We start from the raw sequence: 17,281 nt of genomic DNA, 5'->3' as shown, positions 1-17,281 counted from the left end.
AGTGGAATGAAAGAATATTTACGCAGCAGTGGGAGAGGGGAAGCTAATATAGTGATCTGTTGTTGTCAGTAAGGCCAACTTCAAATATTTCCTTCCCTTTTTGCTATCTTTTAATGCATCAATTGCCATATTTTCTAAAGGATGCAGAGCTTCTCTCATAGGTTGCAGATGTTGCTCAGTGACCATTCTGCTCCTGTACCACACATTTATGAAGTTCTTGTGCAGCAGTCTAGTATGCAGGACGCGTCTTGGATGTTGTAAAAGTCAGAGAATAGCACCAGTCACACTGAAGATAAAATTGTGATTAAAAAGGATGGTAGGGCCCCTCGTCTCTCTCCTGAATTCTTCTGTCTTGCTTTACTTTTACTATTTACTTTACTAGTAAATAGTGATAGCAAACTTCTACTCTTTTTATGACAGAAAGAAGTCCAATTAAATCACTTTAGTGAAGCTGAGAAAGGAGGAAAATGTTTTTGGGTCTTTTTGACTTGCTGTTGGTGAATCTGTCTGTCTTGTTTTCAGGGCTCCGGACCATTGAATCTTTCTCCAGCAATTATGACAAAACAGTTTTAGCTTTATACGAGTCTCTGGAAGAGGTTACTACATTACTGTACTATGTCTATGACTCACTCTTCAGTACAGCCTGTTATCTTGCCAATCTATTAATGCAGGAGTGAGTTTCTCTCCTGGCTTACTCTTTTGTTAAAGAGAGAGTGCCAGTTGGGTCCTTGAAATATTCTTTACACACACCTGTGATAAGGTGGCAAAAAAGGGCATCCATTGTTACACTGCTAGTAAAGGTCAGGCTTGTGAGCATAACTCAGGTGGTGTCTGATAAAGTCAGTTCAGAGTGTTTTTAATAGTGTTATGAGGAACAAATAATCATGAGGATACAATCATTAGCAAGACATTTGCTTTGTTTTTCCTCTGAGGCTTACCTTTCTGCCAGCTGGCACAACAGTGTGTCTCACTTGGAAGACGTCACCCAAGAAAACCCCAGTTCCTCTTGATGCTGCCTTCTGGGGAGCTTGCCTTTTCCTAAGTAGAAATGTGATTGAGTTACTCTGGAATTAAGTCACCCATCTTACCTACACTTTTGGAGAAGGTTCCCCCTCACAGTGGAGGAAGAAGAAGGAAGCAGTTTCAGGGAGCGCTGTTAATGCTTTGACACCTACCTGAGCAAAGCATGCCATTCCCATCAGTTCAAATGAACTCGAACATGTCCACTAATCATGTTAAAGTTGGATAGCTGCTCTCATGCTAGACTCCATAATGGCCTCTTGTTCCAGAGAAACTTCCTTTCCCATAGAATGAAAATTAGCAAGGCCATTAAATGACCCTATCATCTCAGATTGCTAGGTTCTCTTCATAGTGTCTTGGAGTTACTTCACAAAATAATTAAGTAGTGTTGTCATTGTTTCAGTCCCTAGAATACAGGAACCGGGAGTTTGACATAATGAGACTGTTAGAGGACTCCCACACCTTGAGCACCCTCCAGCAGCCATGTGGACACACCTGCCTCACTGTCCCTCCTTTAGAATTCCCACTATCTCTGCCATGAATCTATTGCCTAATAATACTCCTCCTTGGAGCTGGCTTATTACAAAAATAGTGCAAATAGTTGAAAACAAAAGTCCCAAAACATAGTGCATTTTGCACACTGAGTGTATTTCATCCTTCAAATCCCAAGTTCTTCAATCTTCTCCTCTCCTTTTAGCAGGACAGCAACCCGCTCTTACCAGTGGGAATCCCCGCAGCCTCTCTGCTAGGAGTTCATCCTCACCAGAGGAACATCCTTGACTCTCTCTTATTCCAGCTGTTCAGTGCTTCTCAGTCTTCAGCTGTCTCTGTCCCTCTCCTCCTTCTCTCCAGGTTAGAAGTCAGGAGACAATCCCTCTGTTATCTTTTGCCCTTCACCTGATGTCCCTGACTCTGTGATGGGGAGATCAGCTGCTGCCTTCAGCCTTCCCCAAGCACTTTCCTACAGCAGGGCTAGGCAAAATACGGCCTGTGGGCTGAATTCAGCCCACCAGACATTTGAATCTGGTCTGCCATGGTTCTTTGGACCCGCAGACAGGCTCTTTGCCTGCTGTGGCCCCACAAGCCACTCAAAGCAATTGGCTGCTTGTGACAGCATGTGCATCTCTGCGCAGCGCACTCCTTGGGACCAACTGCCTCCCAGACTCTGCACCATCTCTTACACCTTTCCCCTAAGTCAGAATCCTTTCCTGCACCCAAACCCCTTCCTGGATCCCAATCCCAGGTCGCAACGCCCTCCTACACCGAGCTACCTTCCAGAGTCCACACCCCAATCCCCAAACAAATTCATGGAGTGGCTCCCCATCAAAAATTACTACCTACTCCCTGTTGAGGTTCCTCCAAGGACCCCTTGGTCTCTCACCTTCCAAGCTCTCACTCCCAAGCAGTTCTCACCTTTTTTTCCTGGCTGGTTCTTCCACCCTTTCAGTTATTCCCTTCTCTTAATCCCAACTGGGAAGCAGCGGATGAGTCACAGCCTCTTCCTTTCTAAAGGACCATTGTCACTCTTAGTGACACTTACAAAATATGCAAACCAGGGTCCTGAGAATCTTCAGTTGAGAAATTCCCCAGAATTTACTCAGTTTATTTTGTTATTCCCAAGAGAAGTAGGAGGGATCATCCCACTTTGAACTAATATAATTGAACCACTTGTTCCCAAGAGGTTTAAAACGGAGTCCAAATGGAAAGTCAAACTAGCAGTGAGGTCAAACTAGCAGTGAGTCCAAACTACCAATATCAGTGTTCATAATATTTACCTATGTATACTGATAGCAGTTAAACACCAGGGCTGTGTCTAAACTACATGGCTCTGTTGACAGAGCCATGTAGATTAGGGTTATAGGCAAAGGGAAATGAAGCAGCGATTTAAATAATCACCGCTTCATTTAAATTTACATGGCTGCCGCGCTGAGCCGACAAACAGCTGATCAGCTGTTTGTCCACTCAGCGTGCTAGTCTGGACGCTCCCCTGCCGACATCAAAGCCCTTTGTCGGCAGCCCCGTTATTCCTCGTGGGATGAGGTTTACTGGGGCTGCCAACAAAGGGCTTTGATGTCGGCAGGGGAGCGTCCAGACTAGCGTGCTGAGCGGACAAACAGCTGATCAGCTGTTTGTCGGCTCAGCGCAGCAGCCATGTAAATTTAAATGAAGCGGCGATTATTTAAATCGCCGCTTCATTTCCCTTTGCCAAAACAACAAATCTACATGGCTCCGTCGATGGAGCCATTTAGTTTAGACGTACCCCAGGAAAAGCTGAGGTTCTGCTTCACCAGTGTAAAGAACTGCACCCTCCCATTACCTCTGAGTTTGGTGGTAAGGGGCCAAAGTCTGTGCTGGCTGCCATGCTGCAGAATGTCTGCAAAAGCATTGGGATAACATTTGACACAGAATTTGACCCAGACTTTTTACAGAACTGACTGTACTGTTGGCAGCTCACTTAAGGAAGGAGGGCCTGGCAGTTACCCCATGTTTGGACCCTAGGCTTGCACATGGTATTTCTCATCTCCTCTGAAAAACCCTTTCAGTCCTGATAATTAATACAGAATCCTTGTTAAACGGGATCTCTGTATTGGAGACTGGTTTAAAGTGATGACTACAAATGTCAGTCTGTCTGGATAAAGGTGACTGCTTTAGGGTGCAGAATAGTTCAGGAGAAATGTCCTCTTTCAAAGAAAAGATTTAACATCAGTATACTGGCACTCAGGCTTTCTAGGTATTGACAACCTTCAGGAAATACCTGGCAAGGTAACTGAATAAGTCATAGTTGCTTACGAGTACGTCTACACAGCAGTGTTATTTTGGAATAACTGGCATTATTCTGAAATAACAGTGTGTGTCTATACACTGCAAGCCTTTATTTCGAAATAATGTGAAGCTTAAGGACTTCTTACTCTGACTCCCATAACCCTCATTTCATGAGGAGTAAGGGAAGTCAAAATAAGAGTGTTCTTCAACTTCCTGCTGCATAGACAGCACCAAAAACCGAATTAAACTATTTCAACTTCAGCTACGTGATTGACATAGTTGAAGTTGTGTAGCTTAATTCAACTTTAGCCCTGCTGTGTAAATATGCCGTTTCTGAACTGACTGTAAGAGGAATCCAGTCTCCTGCATCTTTGGAGAAAAGTGTCTCCTTGTTCCAGAAGTGAGCCCCTCCAGAGAAAATCCCTTTCACAGGGGAATATAGCAGATGGCCCGAATCATGGTATATTTCTTCTTCTTCAGGATGGAGAAATGGTCTTGCTGGATGGGGGGTGTGAGTTTTCCTGCTACGTAAGTGACATCACTCGGACCTGGCCCATCAATGGCAGGTAGGATGCCCACAGGTGGAAATGAGCCATGCAATACCTTTGTGAGAGCGTGAGGAATGTGGTTGATTGTGGGCATTGATTTGTGATTAGCCATTAACGTTTGTGTTTATGCACACCCACATTATCTATCTATGTAAATAATTTTAATGTATCCTTCACTGTTGTATCTCAGAGTAACCAAAATTACATAAAAACTGGGTGAGGACCTGTATTGCTCAGTGTTTTCTTATCCGTGACTGTAAGAAGGTTACAGTGCTGGTTTTTGCCTTTCCTTGTTCTTGTGCTGACTCTGGGCATGTGTGTGCAGCATAAGAGAACAGATGTTTAGTCCATGTGTGAGTGGCTGCCTGTCTCAGATCAGGAAGGTTCCAGCAAAGTGTCCCTTTGGTGGGGTTGGTTCTAGTGTCTCTTTGCTCTTGTCCTTCCCTTCAACTGCAGCTTTGCCCTGCTCTGCTCCAGACCAAGGAGTCCATCCAAGGTGCCTCTCCACAGCAGGGAAGGAGGTGACCTCAGCAGTTGCTTGTGTGCCCTTCCATACTGGCAGGCGGTGTGTTTTCTCCTCACTGCTTCAGCACTGAGCTGTCCCTGACTCCGAACTGCAGGTGACCTGGGAGCTTCCCATTTGAGACATGACCTCCTTTGCTTTTCTCTGGCTTTCAGGTTCACTGATCCTCAAGCAGAGCTGTACCAGGCTGTCCTGGAGATCCAGAAATCCTGCCTGAGCCTCTGCTCTCCAGGAGTTAGCTTGGAGAACATCTACAGCCTCATGTTGAGCCTTATGGGACAGAAGCTGAAAGAGCTCGGGATTCTAAAGAAAAGCACTACTGAGAACTTCAAGGTACTTTAACTCTCTCCACAACAGCATCCCCAAACCGGGTCTGCTCCTAGCAGGAACTGTTTTGTGTCTGGGAATCCAGGCACAAGCCGTGGAGACCAGGGTTCAAAGCTTACTGCAGAATATGGCATGCTCATGTTGTTACAGCTGTAACAGGAAACGTGTCCCATAAAAGAGTGAACCAAGGGGAGGCAAGGCCTGTTTTTCTCAGCAGGTGGCAGCACCACCAGATCAAACTATACCAGCAATTTAGTCCTCAAGAAATGTGAAGGAGATAGGGTCCGGAACAGAAGATGGTTTGATTCCTTTTTAAAATGGATCCTTAAGTGGGGGTGGGGATTAGAGTGATGCACGGGGGTTAAGCATTGTAGCAGTGGGGTAAGTGAAACCTGTCCTGCATTCTAAGCCTAGTTCTTAGACATGTTTTAGCCACATCACAACATCACTTTTGCTGCAAATTGGCAGGCTCCATTGATGAGTGGGACTGGAGTATCCAAGGGATGCAGAAGGCAGAGTGGAACTATATTGGCAGGGCTCTTTGGGGCATCTAAGACTGAAATATGTGATGTGTACAGGCCGGGAGTGAAGAGAATTGGCTACTTTATTGAGAACAGCAAAGAAGCTGTCTGCCGTAGGCACAGGTCAAGCCAATGATCATTATTTGTTCCTGAGCATCCAATTCTCCCCCAATTTCACCCGAAATTCAGGAAAGCCCCCAGTGATCTTTTAAGAATGAGATTGATGAGCACAGTCCCTATGACAAACACAAGCCATCCTGTTCCTGCACATCCCTCCCCTCTTCCCTCTTTCTTCTTCATGATCAGAGTCTTCAGATATGTAAAAGATTGTGATAAAGAGGAAGGTAGTAAATCCTACAACTTAGCCACTGAGGACAAGAAGTCCTTAAATTGAAGCAAGGGAGATTCAAGTTCGACATTAAGAAACCTTCCGAACTGTAAGGACAGCTAAGCACTGGTTGTGGAATTTCTGTCACTGGAGTTTTTAAAGAATAGGTTAGAAAAATGCATGTGTGGGATGGTCTAGAATAGAAAATACTTACTCCTGCTCAGCAGAGGGGACTGGAATAGCTGACTGACTAAAGTCCCTACCAGTCCTATATTTCTATGATTCACTGTTGGGATGAAGGTTCAGGGGCCAGGTTCAGTGGCTGTATTAATCGGTGTTTTCCTTCCTGCTAGGCTGTTCGGAAGTACTGCCCACATCATGTGGGCCATTACCTGGGTATGGATGTTCATGACACCCCAGACATGTCCCGATCACTCCCACTGCAGCCAGGCATGGTGATAACCATTGAGCCAGGTAAAAGGACACATTCAACCCTGATTGAGTAACAAGTCACATTGATGATGATGCTACCATGATGACATAATATAATTTTACATAGCTCTCTGCACATTCAAACCAAAAAATCCTACTCACAGTATTAGAAAAGCACAGTGAATTGTTTCCCTCCCAGCATATAACCATAAATAACTCCTTGCAAGGACTTGCAACTCAAAGTGTATTCTTTATAAAGCGCTCTCCTGAGACACTTTCCTTGAGATCATTCCAGTCGGGCTTGCACATAGAAATTGATCTTTGACACCGACTTTCTTTTCTCTTCCCTTTTCCCCTATTACTCAGACCACTGTCAGCATTGATTCTCATATTGGCAGCACTAACATCAAGAAATGCAGAAAGGCCAAATGAATGAGGGTTTATATTGCTATACCAGGGATCTGTGTGCATTGGGAAAGTGCTCTTTTCCCCTCCTTCCTCCAGAAGCTGACCCAAACAAAGGCGAACAAGGGAAACTTTTATTTACAAAACTCTCCAGTTTGACCCCCTCCAATATCACTGAGAACTCAGCCTCATCACCATATGAACCAGTGAAGGGGGGGCATTCTGTAGTGTCTTCTCATCCTGCTCTTCTGAGGGGGTTTATTGCCTCTTTTTCCCTCAGGCATCTACATCCCCCAGGATGACATGGCTGCCCCAGAGAGGTTACGTGGCCTGGGTGTGCGCATCGAGGATGATGTGGTGGTGACAGAGGATGCACCCCTGATCCTGTCTGCAGACTGTCCCAAGGAGATCTATCATGTTGAGCACATCTGTGGCCGCAGCCTGTGATCTGTCTTATGCACCCTGCTGGGTTCCTCAGGAAATGTGCTTCCGTGCACATGTGCAGTGATGTGAATTTCTGTGAATGGACCTGGTTGCAGGGCAGTGAGGAGGGGCAAAAGGGGGGCGGTTGTTGATGTTTGGGACTTTGTAGGTAGGACAGGGAATTGACTTGTGAATGGCTCAGATAACATTGCTGTTATAAGCAAGAAACCTTTTATTTACAGAGTTAACCTATGTAATGACTGCTTAGTGCTGATTTAAAGATCCAGAACACATCCCTTCCCTTGCCACATGGATCCCTCTATTCCTGCACTTGTATGCACAATCTTGTTCAGTGCAGTCTGTGGGACATTAGCCCCTGTCCCTCATTCTTCCTCATGGCTTCTTGAATAAGATGCAGCCACTGAGACGGGGTGCCATGATCTGACCTTTGTGGGAATTTTCATACCAGGCCAATCAGAAACCAATTTAAGTGAAAACCTTCAAAAGTTTGTCTGGGAGAGGGAGCATGTGGGTGGTTTTTGGCTTATGCAGAGCAGTGACACAAGGGGCGTTGGGAGACTGGAAGATGGGGTTGGATTGTGGGTAGTTTGTAGCAATGCAGAAAGATTTTAGCATCTAGGTATAAGAATATATTACACTATCTTTCTAGGAGGTCTGAGAGAGACTGGCAATAGGACGAAGGGTCATCAGAAGACATATGGTAGGGTTTGATAGTTGGGGGAAGAGAATGACTGGGTTCAGTGCATTGGTGCGTCTTTGGACTGCCCATTCATCTGGCCTTCCAGTCTCTTCCCCTGACCAATTATCAGCTCCAGACTTCCACTCTACCCCCCCACCCTATTTTTCTGAGATCAGCTTCACAGTGCTGGTTCACACATATGCGTTGCTGTCTCTCTAGTTCAAGTATTTGTACATTGGTATATAACTGGGACGATCAAAATCCCATCTAATGCTTGAATGGCAAGTACAAGCAACCACAACAATGGCCCTTAAGCCAGAACTTATGTCAAGAAGAAAGAAAACTCTTCCATGAGGGGCTCAAGGGAGCTCTCCTTTGAAAGTTTTTTGAGCATACAAGGCACCTGCCTTTTGGTGCAGTCAAAGTTTAAAAAAAAAAAAAAAAAAGGAGGGGAGGAGGTTCTTGGAAGATAGATCTTAAGCCAGGTATAAATGTGATCTCTTGCCTTCAAAAGTAGGTGGATGAGTTTCCAGGTTCTAGAGAAGAGGATGAATCCTAGTTCTCTATTCCCTTACAATATTCAGTCCTTTTCAGACAGTGGTAAATGGATCTATAATAGAAATATAATCAGTGTTTGGTTATTTATTGGTCATATTTTGTCAATTAGCTTTCTATTTAATACCGGTGGGAAAAGTCACTATAGTGAATATCTCTTGTTTTATGTATATATTCTTTCTTTCCTTTTCCAAGGTTTCCCTGTATATTCTTCTCTGTTGTTTTCAGTATACTGTATGTTAGTTCTTTCTTATTTCATTCTCTCCTTTCTCTATGCTTCCTTGCTGTCTTTCTTTCTTCCAAAATTTAACTGTTAGTCCCATGCTTCTCTTTCTAATCTGTCCATCAGTCTCTTCACCCACTTAGTCTCAGTGACTCTAGCAATTAATATATAGGACTGAGAGTCAGAGACTCCTGAATTCTGTTTCTGGCTCTGCTGCTGATTTTGTGTGATCTTTGGCAAAACCGTACCCCTCTTGGCTTCATTTTCCTTTTACTCAAAATCCGCTTACCTCTTTTAGTTGGATGTTGCAAGACTGGCTTAATAAGGGCCAAGTTATGCACCCTAGAGGACATGTGCATCTCTCATTGTCTTCAAGGGGAGATGGGTACATGCATTCAAGGGATGACTCTTTAAAGGCAACTAAAGAACCTGACCTGTTTTGTTTTTTATAAAAAGTGGGTAGGAAAACAAGTTGAGGCTTTTAATGAGTTTTGGAAATCAATCTATGCCTATTAAAAAGAATCTATTATATTTTTATTGTGATAATTTTGTTACATCACAGATACTGCAGTAACAAGTACAATATAAATTATTAAAAAGACGTCTCACCAAAGATATATATGGAGATGCATAACATTGCTGCTAATGTGCTAATTGATAATCATTTAGCCTGCACTCTAAATCTGTTACACATAACATTGTTACTCCAAACATGCCTTTGGTGCTGTGCCAGCCAATACCTACAGGTAGTAACTGTGGACTTTGAATCTACATGACAAGCTGCAAATAACATTCACATATACAGCTATATTTGCCTATGTATCTAACTGTAGAATTGATGATTGTGTATCTACCTGTAAATAAAACTTGGCAATGAAAAGTTATTTTTGAAAAAAGGATCATTTGTAGGACATCATTTCTCTGAGCATAAAGTTACATAGATATAAGAACTTCCCGTAAGAACTTTCTTTTTCAGGGGGGATATAAACCACCTGTAAATTAACCCAGGAATTTCTTTAGGAGCCATAGCACAATACTGCATTTGTATGTGGCTGCAATTAGTTTTTTGAATAAATATTGCTTGTTCTTAATGATGAAAGAGGGTATATCCCCTAGAACAGTGGTTTCAATCAGGGATTCCCAGAGGTGTTCTAGGGGATATATCAATTCCTCTAGATATCTGTCCAGTTTTACAACAGGCTACATAAAAAGCACTAGGAAAGTCAGTACAAACTAAAATTTCATACTGACAATTACTTGTTTATACTGCTCTATATACTTTATACTGAAATATAAGTACAATATCTATATTCCTATTGATTTATATTATGGTAAAAATGAGTCAGCAATTTGTCAGTAATAATGTGGTGGTGACAATTTGTATTTGTTTTCTGATTTTATATGCATGTAGTTTTTAAGTGAGGTGAAATCTGGGAGACACAAGACAAATCAGACTTCTGAAGGGATACAGTCATCTGGAACGGTTGACAGCCACTGACCCAGAAAATAGTAAATTTAGTTCTTATCAAACTGAATGTAGAAGGCTTTTTCTAAGTCATTGTATATGAATAACTAGAATGCATGATCTGAGACCTAAATAATAATTAATAATGTCCTTACAAATGAGGAGTCTTAATGTATTTATTAAAGGCTCCTAGTCATCTGAGACAAGGCAGTGGGGGAAGTTTAAAACCAATTGTCATTTTAAATTGCTCTCGTCATGGAACACTACAGACTCCCTTCTCCACATGATGACATGGCCAATGGTCAGTGAAAATCATTTAATCAGCAGTCTTATATACCTGGGTTTATGATCTGTGTATGGTGTTGAAGGTAGGGATGTGGCAATACATTTGGTGAACAGAAATAGGTTTGAACTTTTATATAACTATTTTGCATAAATCCTTGGAATCTTCAGTTTGTAAAGCAATGTTGTATCTGCTTGCTTGGCAGCATTAAATGGAGAGAGATTGCCTATTCTTTCCTCCACTATACCCTTCCTCCACTGTGCTGGCTTCCAGATGTAATTGAAGATGTTGACTTTGATCTATAAAACCCAATATTTTTCATTTCAGTTTTCACAAAAAAGTTTAGCAGTGACTAGCATGGTGAACATCAGAGTAAATGGGGTAGGATCTGAGGCCATAGTAGGGAAAGAACAAGTTGAGAATTAGTTAGACAAGTTAGGGTGGTTCTCTTATTACAAGAGGTAATTTCCCATTCAGGTACTCTTGTCTTCTCACTGCTGTTGGAAATGAGCCGAATTCATTCTGATTTAATTAGCACTGATCTCACACTCCCAACTCTATATCCTTTTTTTTCCCTTCTGTTTTTTTTTCTGCATTTGAGGAAGTGAGTTGTAGCTCATGAAAGCTATGCTCTACCCTAATAAATGTGTTAGTCTTTAAAGTGCCACCAGACTCCTTGTTTTTGCTGAAACAGATTAACATGGCTTCTGCTCTGAAATTAGACAAGTTAGCTATCTTCAAGTCTGCAGAACCTGATGAAATACATCCTAAAATGCTTACGGAAGTAGCTGAAGAAATCTGTGGGCCATTAGTGATAATCTTTAAGAAATTGTGAAGTAAAAGAGAGGCTCCAAAGGACTGGAAAAAGCAAATAGAATGCCTAGTTATAAAAACAGAGAATGAGGACAACCCAAGGAATTATAGCCCAATCGTCTTAATTTTTGTACCTGGAAAGATAATGAAGAAAATAATGAACGATCAATTTGTAAGTACCTAGAAGATACTTACAATTTTATTAACAGTCTACATTAATTTGTCAAGAACAAATCATTTCAAACCAAGTCAGTATCTGTCTTCGACAGGGTAACAAGCCTTCTGGATAGGGAGAAGCAGTAGATGTGATATCTGGACTCTAATATGGCTTTTGTTAGTCGTCTCACGTGCCCTTCTTATAAGTAAACTAAGGAAATATAGTCTTGATGAACCTGCTATATGGTGGGTGCACAACTGATTGGAGAACCATACTGAGGCTATGTCTACACTGGTGGGTTCTTGCGCAAGAACCCACAGAGCGTCCACACTGCCCGCCCACTCTTGCGCAAGAAGATTTACAGTAAGGCGTTGGAAGACAGGGCTTCTTGCACAAGAGCTATGCTCTTTTCTAACAAGTTTAAGCCCTCTTGCACAAGAGGGCAGTGTGGACGCACAGCAGGGGTTTCTTGTGCAAGAGAGTGTCCACACTGCCATGGATGCTCTTGGGCAAAAGCACATGCCAGTGTGGACGTGTTCTTGCACAAGAGCCCTTGTGCATATCATGTGAGATCCTGCAGGGATCTCTCTTAGGTCTTGTTCTGTTCAATATCTTCATCGATGATTAGAATAACAGCATAGAGAATAACAAAGTTTGCTGACAATACCAAGTTTGCAGAGCTTGCAAGTGCTTTGGAGGACAGGATTAGAATTCAAAATGATCCGTACAAACCAGAGGAATGGTCTGAAGTAAATAGGATGAAATTCAATAAAGACAAATGCAAAGTACTCCACTTAGGAAACAATAATAATCCATTGCACAAATACAAAATGAGAAATGAACACAGAGGGAGGAATATTGCAGAAAAGGATTTTTGGTGGTTATAGTTGATTACAAATTAAATGTAAGCCAACAATATAATACTGTTGCAAAAAAAGGGAACATTCTGGGATTTAACAACAGGAGTGTTATAAGCAAGACATGAGAAGTAATTCTTCCACTCTGCTGACTAGGGCTCCACTAAAATACTTTGTCCAGTTCTGGACACCACATTTTGGGAAAGATGTGGAAAATTGCAGAAAGACTAGCAGAGAGCAGCAAAAACTATTACAGTTCTAGAAAGCATGACATATGAGGAAATACAGGAACAACTGGGTTTGTTTAGTCTGAAGAGAAGGAAACTGAGGAAGGACATAACAGTCTTCATGTAAATAAAAGGTGGTTATAAAGAGAAGGGTGATAAATTATTCTTATCTCCTGATGATAGAACAAGAAGCAATGGGTTTAAATTGCAGTAAGGGAGGTTTTGTCGCGAGAATCACAGGTCCGATAATGAATACCCAAGGGGGGAAGGACAGAACCAGGTGGACAGTTTTATCAAATAAAAAATATTTATTTATGACAGTGGTGAATTTATAGTATTTATTCTAAGATTTTTAATAGACCGTGTTAATAATGAATTTACAGTATTTATTATATTTATTCTATGGCTTCTAGTAAAACGTGTCAGAGATATAAGGATGGGAATGGCAAGGGGAATAGTCTCTAATCTTAAACTATCCAGCTACAGTAATTAAATAACAGTGATAACTACAAACTCTTATGTACTACCCAAAAACAACTACAACACTAAGCTTATACAACAGGAAAAAATCAAATCATACATACCAACTTACACAGCACACGGAACATTTCACAGATATCGGTTCGGTTGCGAAGGCCTTGATTACGCCCGAGAGTCGGGGGAGGTGGCTGGTCAGTTGATCAGGCCGGCAGCGCTTTGAAGTATACGAGAAGGCACACGCACGGTGGTACGTGTGTTGCAAAGACCTCCTAGAGCGAACTGTGCGATGGGTATTTATCCCCAAATCTGCACATCGCTTTCCCGCGCTTGCATATTACCATATATGGCCCAATGGTCACCAAGTGGGGGGGGTTGGTGTCCCAGGGGTTGGGCCGAAACTGTGCAGGTTTCATGCGACCAGGTAAGCCCCGCAGTTCTCACGCCAAGGTGACGGGTGGGAGAGTCTCAGGCTATTTTCCCCTTTTCACACCTTCCCTTTTTCTAAAGGCAATGGTATGCAGGAAGAGTGTGGCCAGTTTCTCTCAAGGAGTACTGCAGAACAAGAGCTGCCTGGCCAAACTTTTTCACTGGGGGGGGGGGGGGGAGTTTCTTTTCTCTAACAGTTTAGGTGGGACATTTGGAAAAACTTCCTGTCAGGGTGGTTAAACACTGGAATAAATTGCCTAGAGAGGTTGTGGAATCTTCCCCCATTGCAGGTTTTTAAGAGCAGGTTAGACAACACTTGTCAGCAATCATCGAGAACAGGGGATGGCAACCCCCAGCACGCATGCCACAAGTGGGATGCTCAGCCCCTTCCTTCCCATCTGTTTAGTGGAGAGCCCATGCTGTGGCTCCAGACTCAGCTGCAGGCTGGAGCAACAGCTCCAACTTCCTGCTGGGGTGGGAGAGGTGCACGAGGCACACACGCATCCCTGGGGCTGCCCCTGCTTAGCCTGGGTGTGCAGCTCATGGGAGCTAAAGGGTTAAGTGCCTCCACTTCCCAGCTAGAGGCTTCCTACTTGCGGAGGGGGGGGGGGGGAAGAGGCAGAGAACAGGGCTGGGCCTGCTCTGCAGAGCCCGGCCTGTGGGTGATGAGCATGTGTGGAGTGCTGGAGCCCTGGCTACTCCTCACAGTCTGTGTACAGGGTGGGGTTGAGGAGCCCCTTCCCCAGCACCTCTCTGCACCTAGCTGGGCTGGAACCAGTCCTGGGCAGTCCCTGGCTCTACCTGCCCCAACTAGGGATGTAATAGTGTAGTCAATTAACTGATTAACTGATAAGCAAAAGTTTATAGGTGAATGCTGTAGACTACACACATTTTCCCCAACCCCACCTGCCAGTAAATTTTTTAGCAGGCTGGTCAGCAGCCCGGCTCAGTCCTGGCTTGCAATGGGTCTAGGACCTACCCCTGCTGCAGCTCTGCATTTAGAGTGTTGTTAGGAACTGGGTGGGCAGACAGCCTGGCTCGGTTCTGGTTTGCACCAGGTCCAGGAGCTCAGCCCTCCCCTGCTGCCTCTTTATCAGAGGCAGCAGCACAGGGTGACAGGCAGCCCGTCCACAAGGGGAGTTGGTTTTTAAACTGACTCCCCTCACAGACCAGCTCCCGCCTGGTACCCCGAGGCAGAGGCAGCGGCAGCAGCGCAGAGTGGCAGAAGGCTCCTCAGGAGTCAGGCCAGAGGGCACTGTCTGCCATCCCTTCCCCTGGATACTATAGAACAGTGTTTCTCAACCAGTGGTATGAGTACCCTTATGGGTGGGTACTCGAGAGAAGTCTGGGGGGTACGTCAACATAACTGAAATTTGGAGAAAACTGAATTTTTGTTATAAGTTTTACAGCATTTTATTATTTTTTGTATTTTTTACACCTAAAAATTTCATCGCCCGCCCGGCTACAATTAAGTTGTTTAAACAAATGTGTTGCAATGGTGGGAAAAAAAATTGTGTGTCTGAAAACTGTAGGTATTGGGGGTACTTTTTTGAAAAAGAGGTACTTTATAAATAAAGATTGAGAAACATCATATATATAGTATCCCAATGTCTGAGACTCTGTAATACTGAAACACTGGCTGTTCCCTCTGGGTGGTGCTGTTTCCTCCTGCTGCTGAGCCAGGCTGCGGTGTGGGAGCAAGCGGTGCAAGCGGCCGTTTGGGGTCTGCGCTTCCCATGCAGCACGGGGGGAGGAGAAGAGAGAGAGAGGCCGTTTGCGTTGCTTGCTTCCGTGCGGCGGCCCGGCTAACCAGCGCAGAAGTCATCCGAGTGCCACGGCGGGAGGCAAAGGGGGACGGGGAGGTGACGTACACGCCCAAGGGGCGGGGCCTGGACAAGCATGCATGCCCAATGGAGACAGAGGAGAGCGGAGAGAGAGTGAGAGGCAGGAGGAGAAGAGAAAGGGAAGTGAGAGGCAGGAGGGGGAGAAGAGAGAGAGGCAGAAGGCAGAGGAGAGCTGAGAGCGAGGGGGAGGCAGGAGGAGGAGGAGGAGAGAGAGATGGAGCGAGAGACCGGAGGCTCAGGAGAGAAGACCAACGTGGAGGAGAGACCTGAAAATCCCGTCTTATGGCAAGCTAATTGGCTAGTTGCTATAGAATAGTCAACTAACTGATAAGAATTAATGAGGTTACTCAACTATTCAATTTAACTGATATTTAATATTCCTAGCCCCAAACCCGGAGCTGCAGACAAAGGGCTGGGCCGGGCAGGGAAGAGACTGCTCTTCCCCCCCTGCTCCCGCCTTTCCTTGTGCCAGTACTGCTGCCCTGCCAGTGAGTTCACTGGAGGCACAGGGATATGGGGGCAGGAGGAGGGGTGAAGGAGGATGCAGGGGCAGGGGTTGCACTGAGGGACAGGGGGCGATGCAGGAGATCAGGCTGGGGGAGGATCATGGGGCTGAGAGGAGCTAAGCTGGAGCAGAGAGAAGATGTATGAGGGGATACTATTTTACTTTGCAGAAGCAGCACTTTCCTTTACTCCCCACTTCTTTGCCTCCCTCCACAACTAGCTATCTGTCCCCAAACTCCCTCTTGTACCCCCACCCCACACCCTGCCCTCCTGCTTCCAAACTCCTTTCCAGACCCTGCCCTCCTCATCCCCTCCTGCATCCCTATCCCACTCACTAGCAGCCCTGTCCCACACATTGAACCCCTCATTTTTGTTCCCACCCCAGAGCCTAAGGGAGTTCACAAAATCCACTAACTCTGGAACCCCAGAAAAGTAAATCAGACCTTTGGGAAGCCCTGAACCTCAGTCCTCCCTGTCTCTTCCCCTCTGCCCGTGGGGTCTGGGGTGCCAGAAGAGTGAGGTATCTCAGTTTGGGGAACATGTCAGTGAGAGTTGGAGGTTTTGGGAGGAGTTTTTTTGCTTCACTAGTGTGGTCCCCAACTGATTTTTCTGCGAGTTAGTGAGCCCTGACCCAAGAGAGGCTCCTTACCCCTGCCATAAATGAAGAAAACATTTAAACCTTTTGTGTTGGACATAATATTTTACTTTATTTAAAATGAAATTTGATAAACTAACATGAGAAAGTTAAAAAGTTTCAGAGGGGTGGCTGTGTTAGTCGGTAACTGAAAAAACTTAAAGAATAATTAATAGTCTTGTAGTACTTTAGATACTAACAAAAAATGTAGAAAACAATCTGTTTAATTTTAATTAAACCGTTCTCCCCAGCTGCAGCACTAGCAAAATGGCTTGGGTGTAATTATGTAATTAACAGTGAGTTTCCATTAGCAACTGGTAGTCCACGGAAAAGTTTTCATTGACCCAGGTGGTTCACAGAGTGTGGGGTGAAGATACCCCTCCCCCCTCCCGGGAGAGCAGCATGGGTCAGGGCAGGAGGGTTAAATCTTGGCACACCACTTTAGAAAGGTTGATGAGCCCTGGCCTAGAATACTTAGTTGTGCCAGAAGTTCAGGGGAGTGGACTAGACCTTCCAGTGCTATATTTCTATGATTCTATAATTGGGGTTTTGACTATATGAAAAATGCCCCTCACCAAGCACTACTATGGCAGATGAGATCTGCTGAATCACTCAAGCTAACAGTCCTGATATGTAAACAGGATTGTGATGGTCCTCAGAGAGTCCTTAATCACAGAATTCAATTTTCCTGCATGTAGGAACCTGAGTTTGATGATCCTTAACTTTAACTTTGCTCAGTATTTTAGTTGATGGAGGACTAGGGATCCAGTTGCAGGTGTATGTGAAAGAGAGATTTTTGTTGAAACAATGAAACAAGTTTTAA

General features: G+C 44.2%; 1 protein-coding gene across 3 annotated transcripts in view; it reads left to right on the top strand.

The window, feature by feature from the left end:
- Window positions 1-10,743, top strand: part of XPNPEP3 (X-prolyl aminopeptidase 3) — a 30,415-nt gene extending 19,672 nt beyond the window's left edge. For all 3 annotated transcript variants that reach the window (XM_075936351.1, XM_006123949.3, XM_006123951.4), the window contains 4 exons: window positions 4,264-4,349; window positions 5,010-5,187; window positions 6,384-6,504; window positions 7,148-10,743. In XM_075936351.1, coding sequence (XP_075792466.1) covers window positions 4,264-4,349; window positions 5,010-5,187; window positions 6,384-6,504; window positions 7,148-7,314 — 552 coding nt within the window. In that variant the 3' untranslated portion in view covers window positions 7,315-10,743. The remainder of the gene's footprint in view (window positions 1-4,263; window positions 4,350-5,009; window positions 5,188-6,383; window positions 6,505-7,147) is intronic.
- Window positions 10,744-17,281: the final 6,538 nt, after the last annotated feature.

Source organism: Pelodiscus sinensis, chromosome 1, assembly GCF_049634645.1.
Source record: "Pelodiscus sinensis isolate JC-2024 chromosome 1, ASM4963464v1, whole genome shotgun sequence".
NCBI classification, from domain to species: domain Eukaryota; kingdom Metazoa; phylum Chordata; order Testudines; family Trionychidae; genus Pelodiscus; species Pelodiscus sinensis.
Note: the sequence above shows the minus strand (reverse complement) of the source record. Positions and strands in the feature narration are given on the sequence as shown.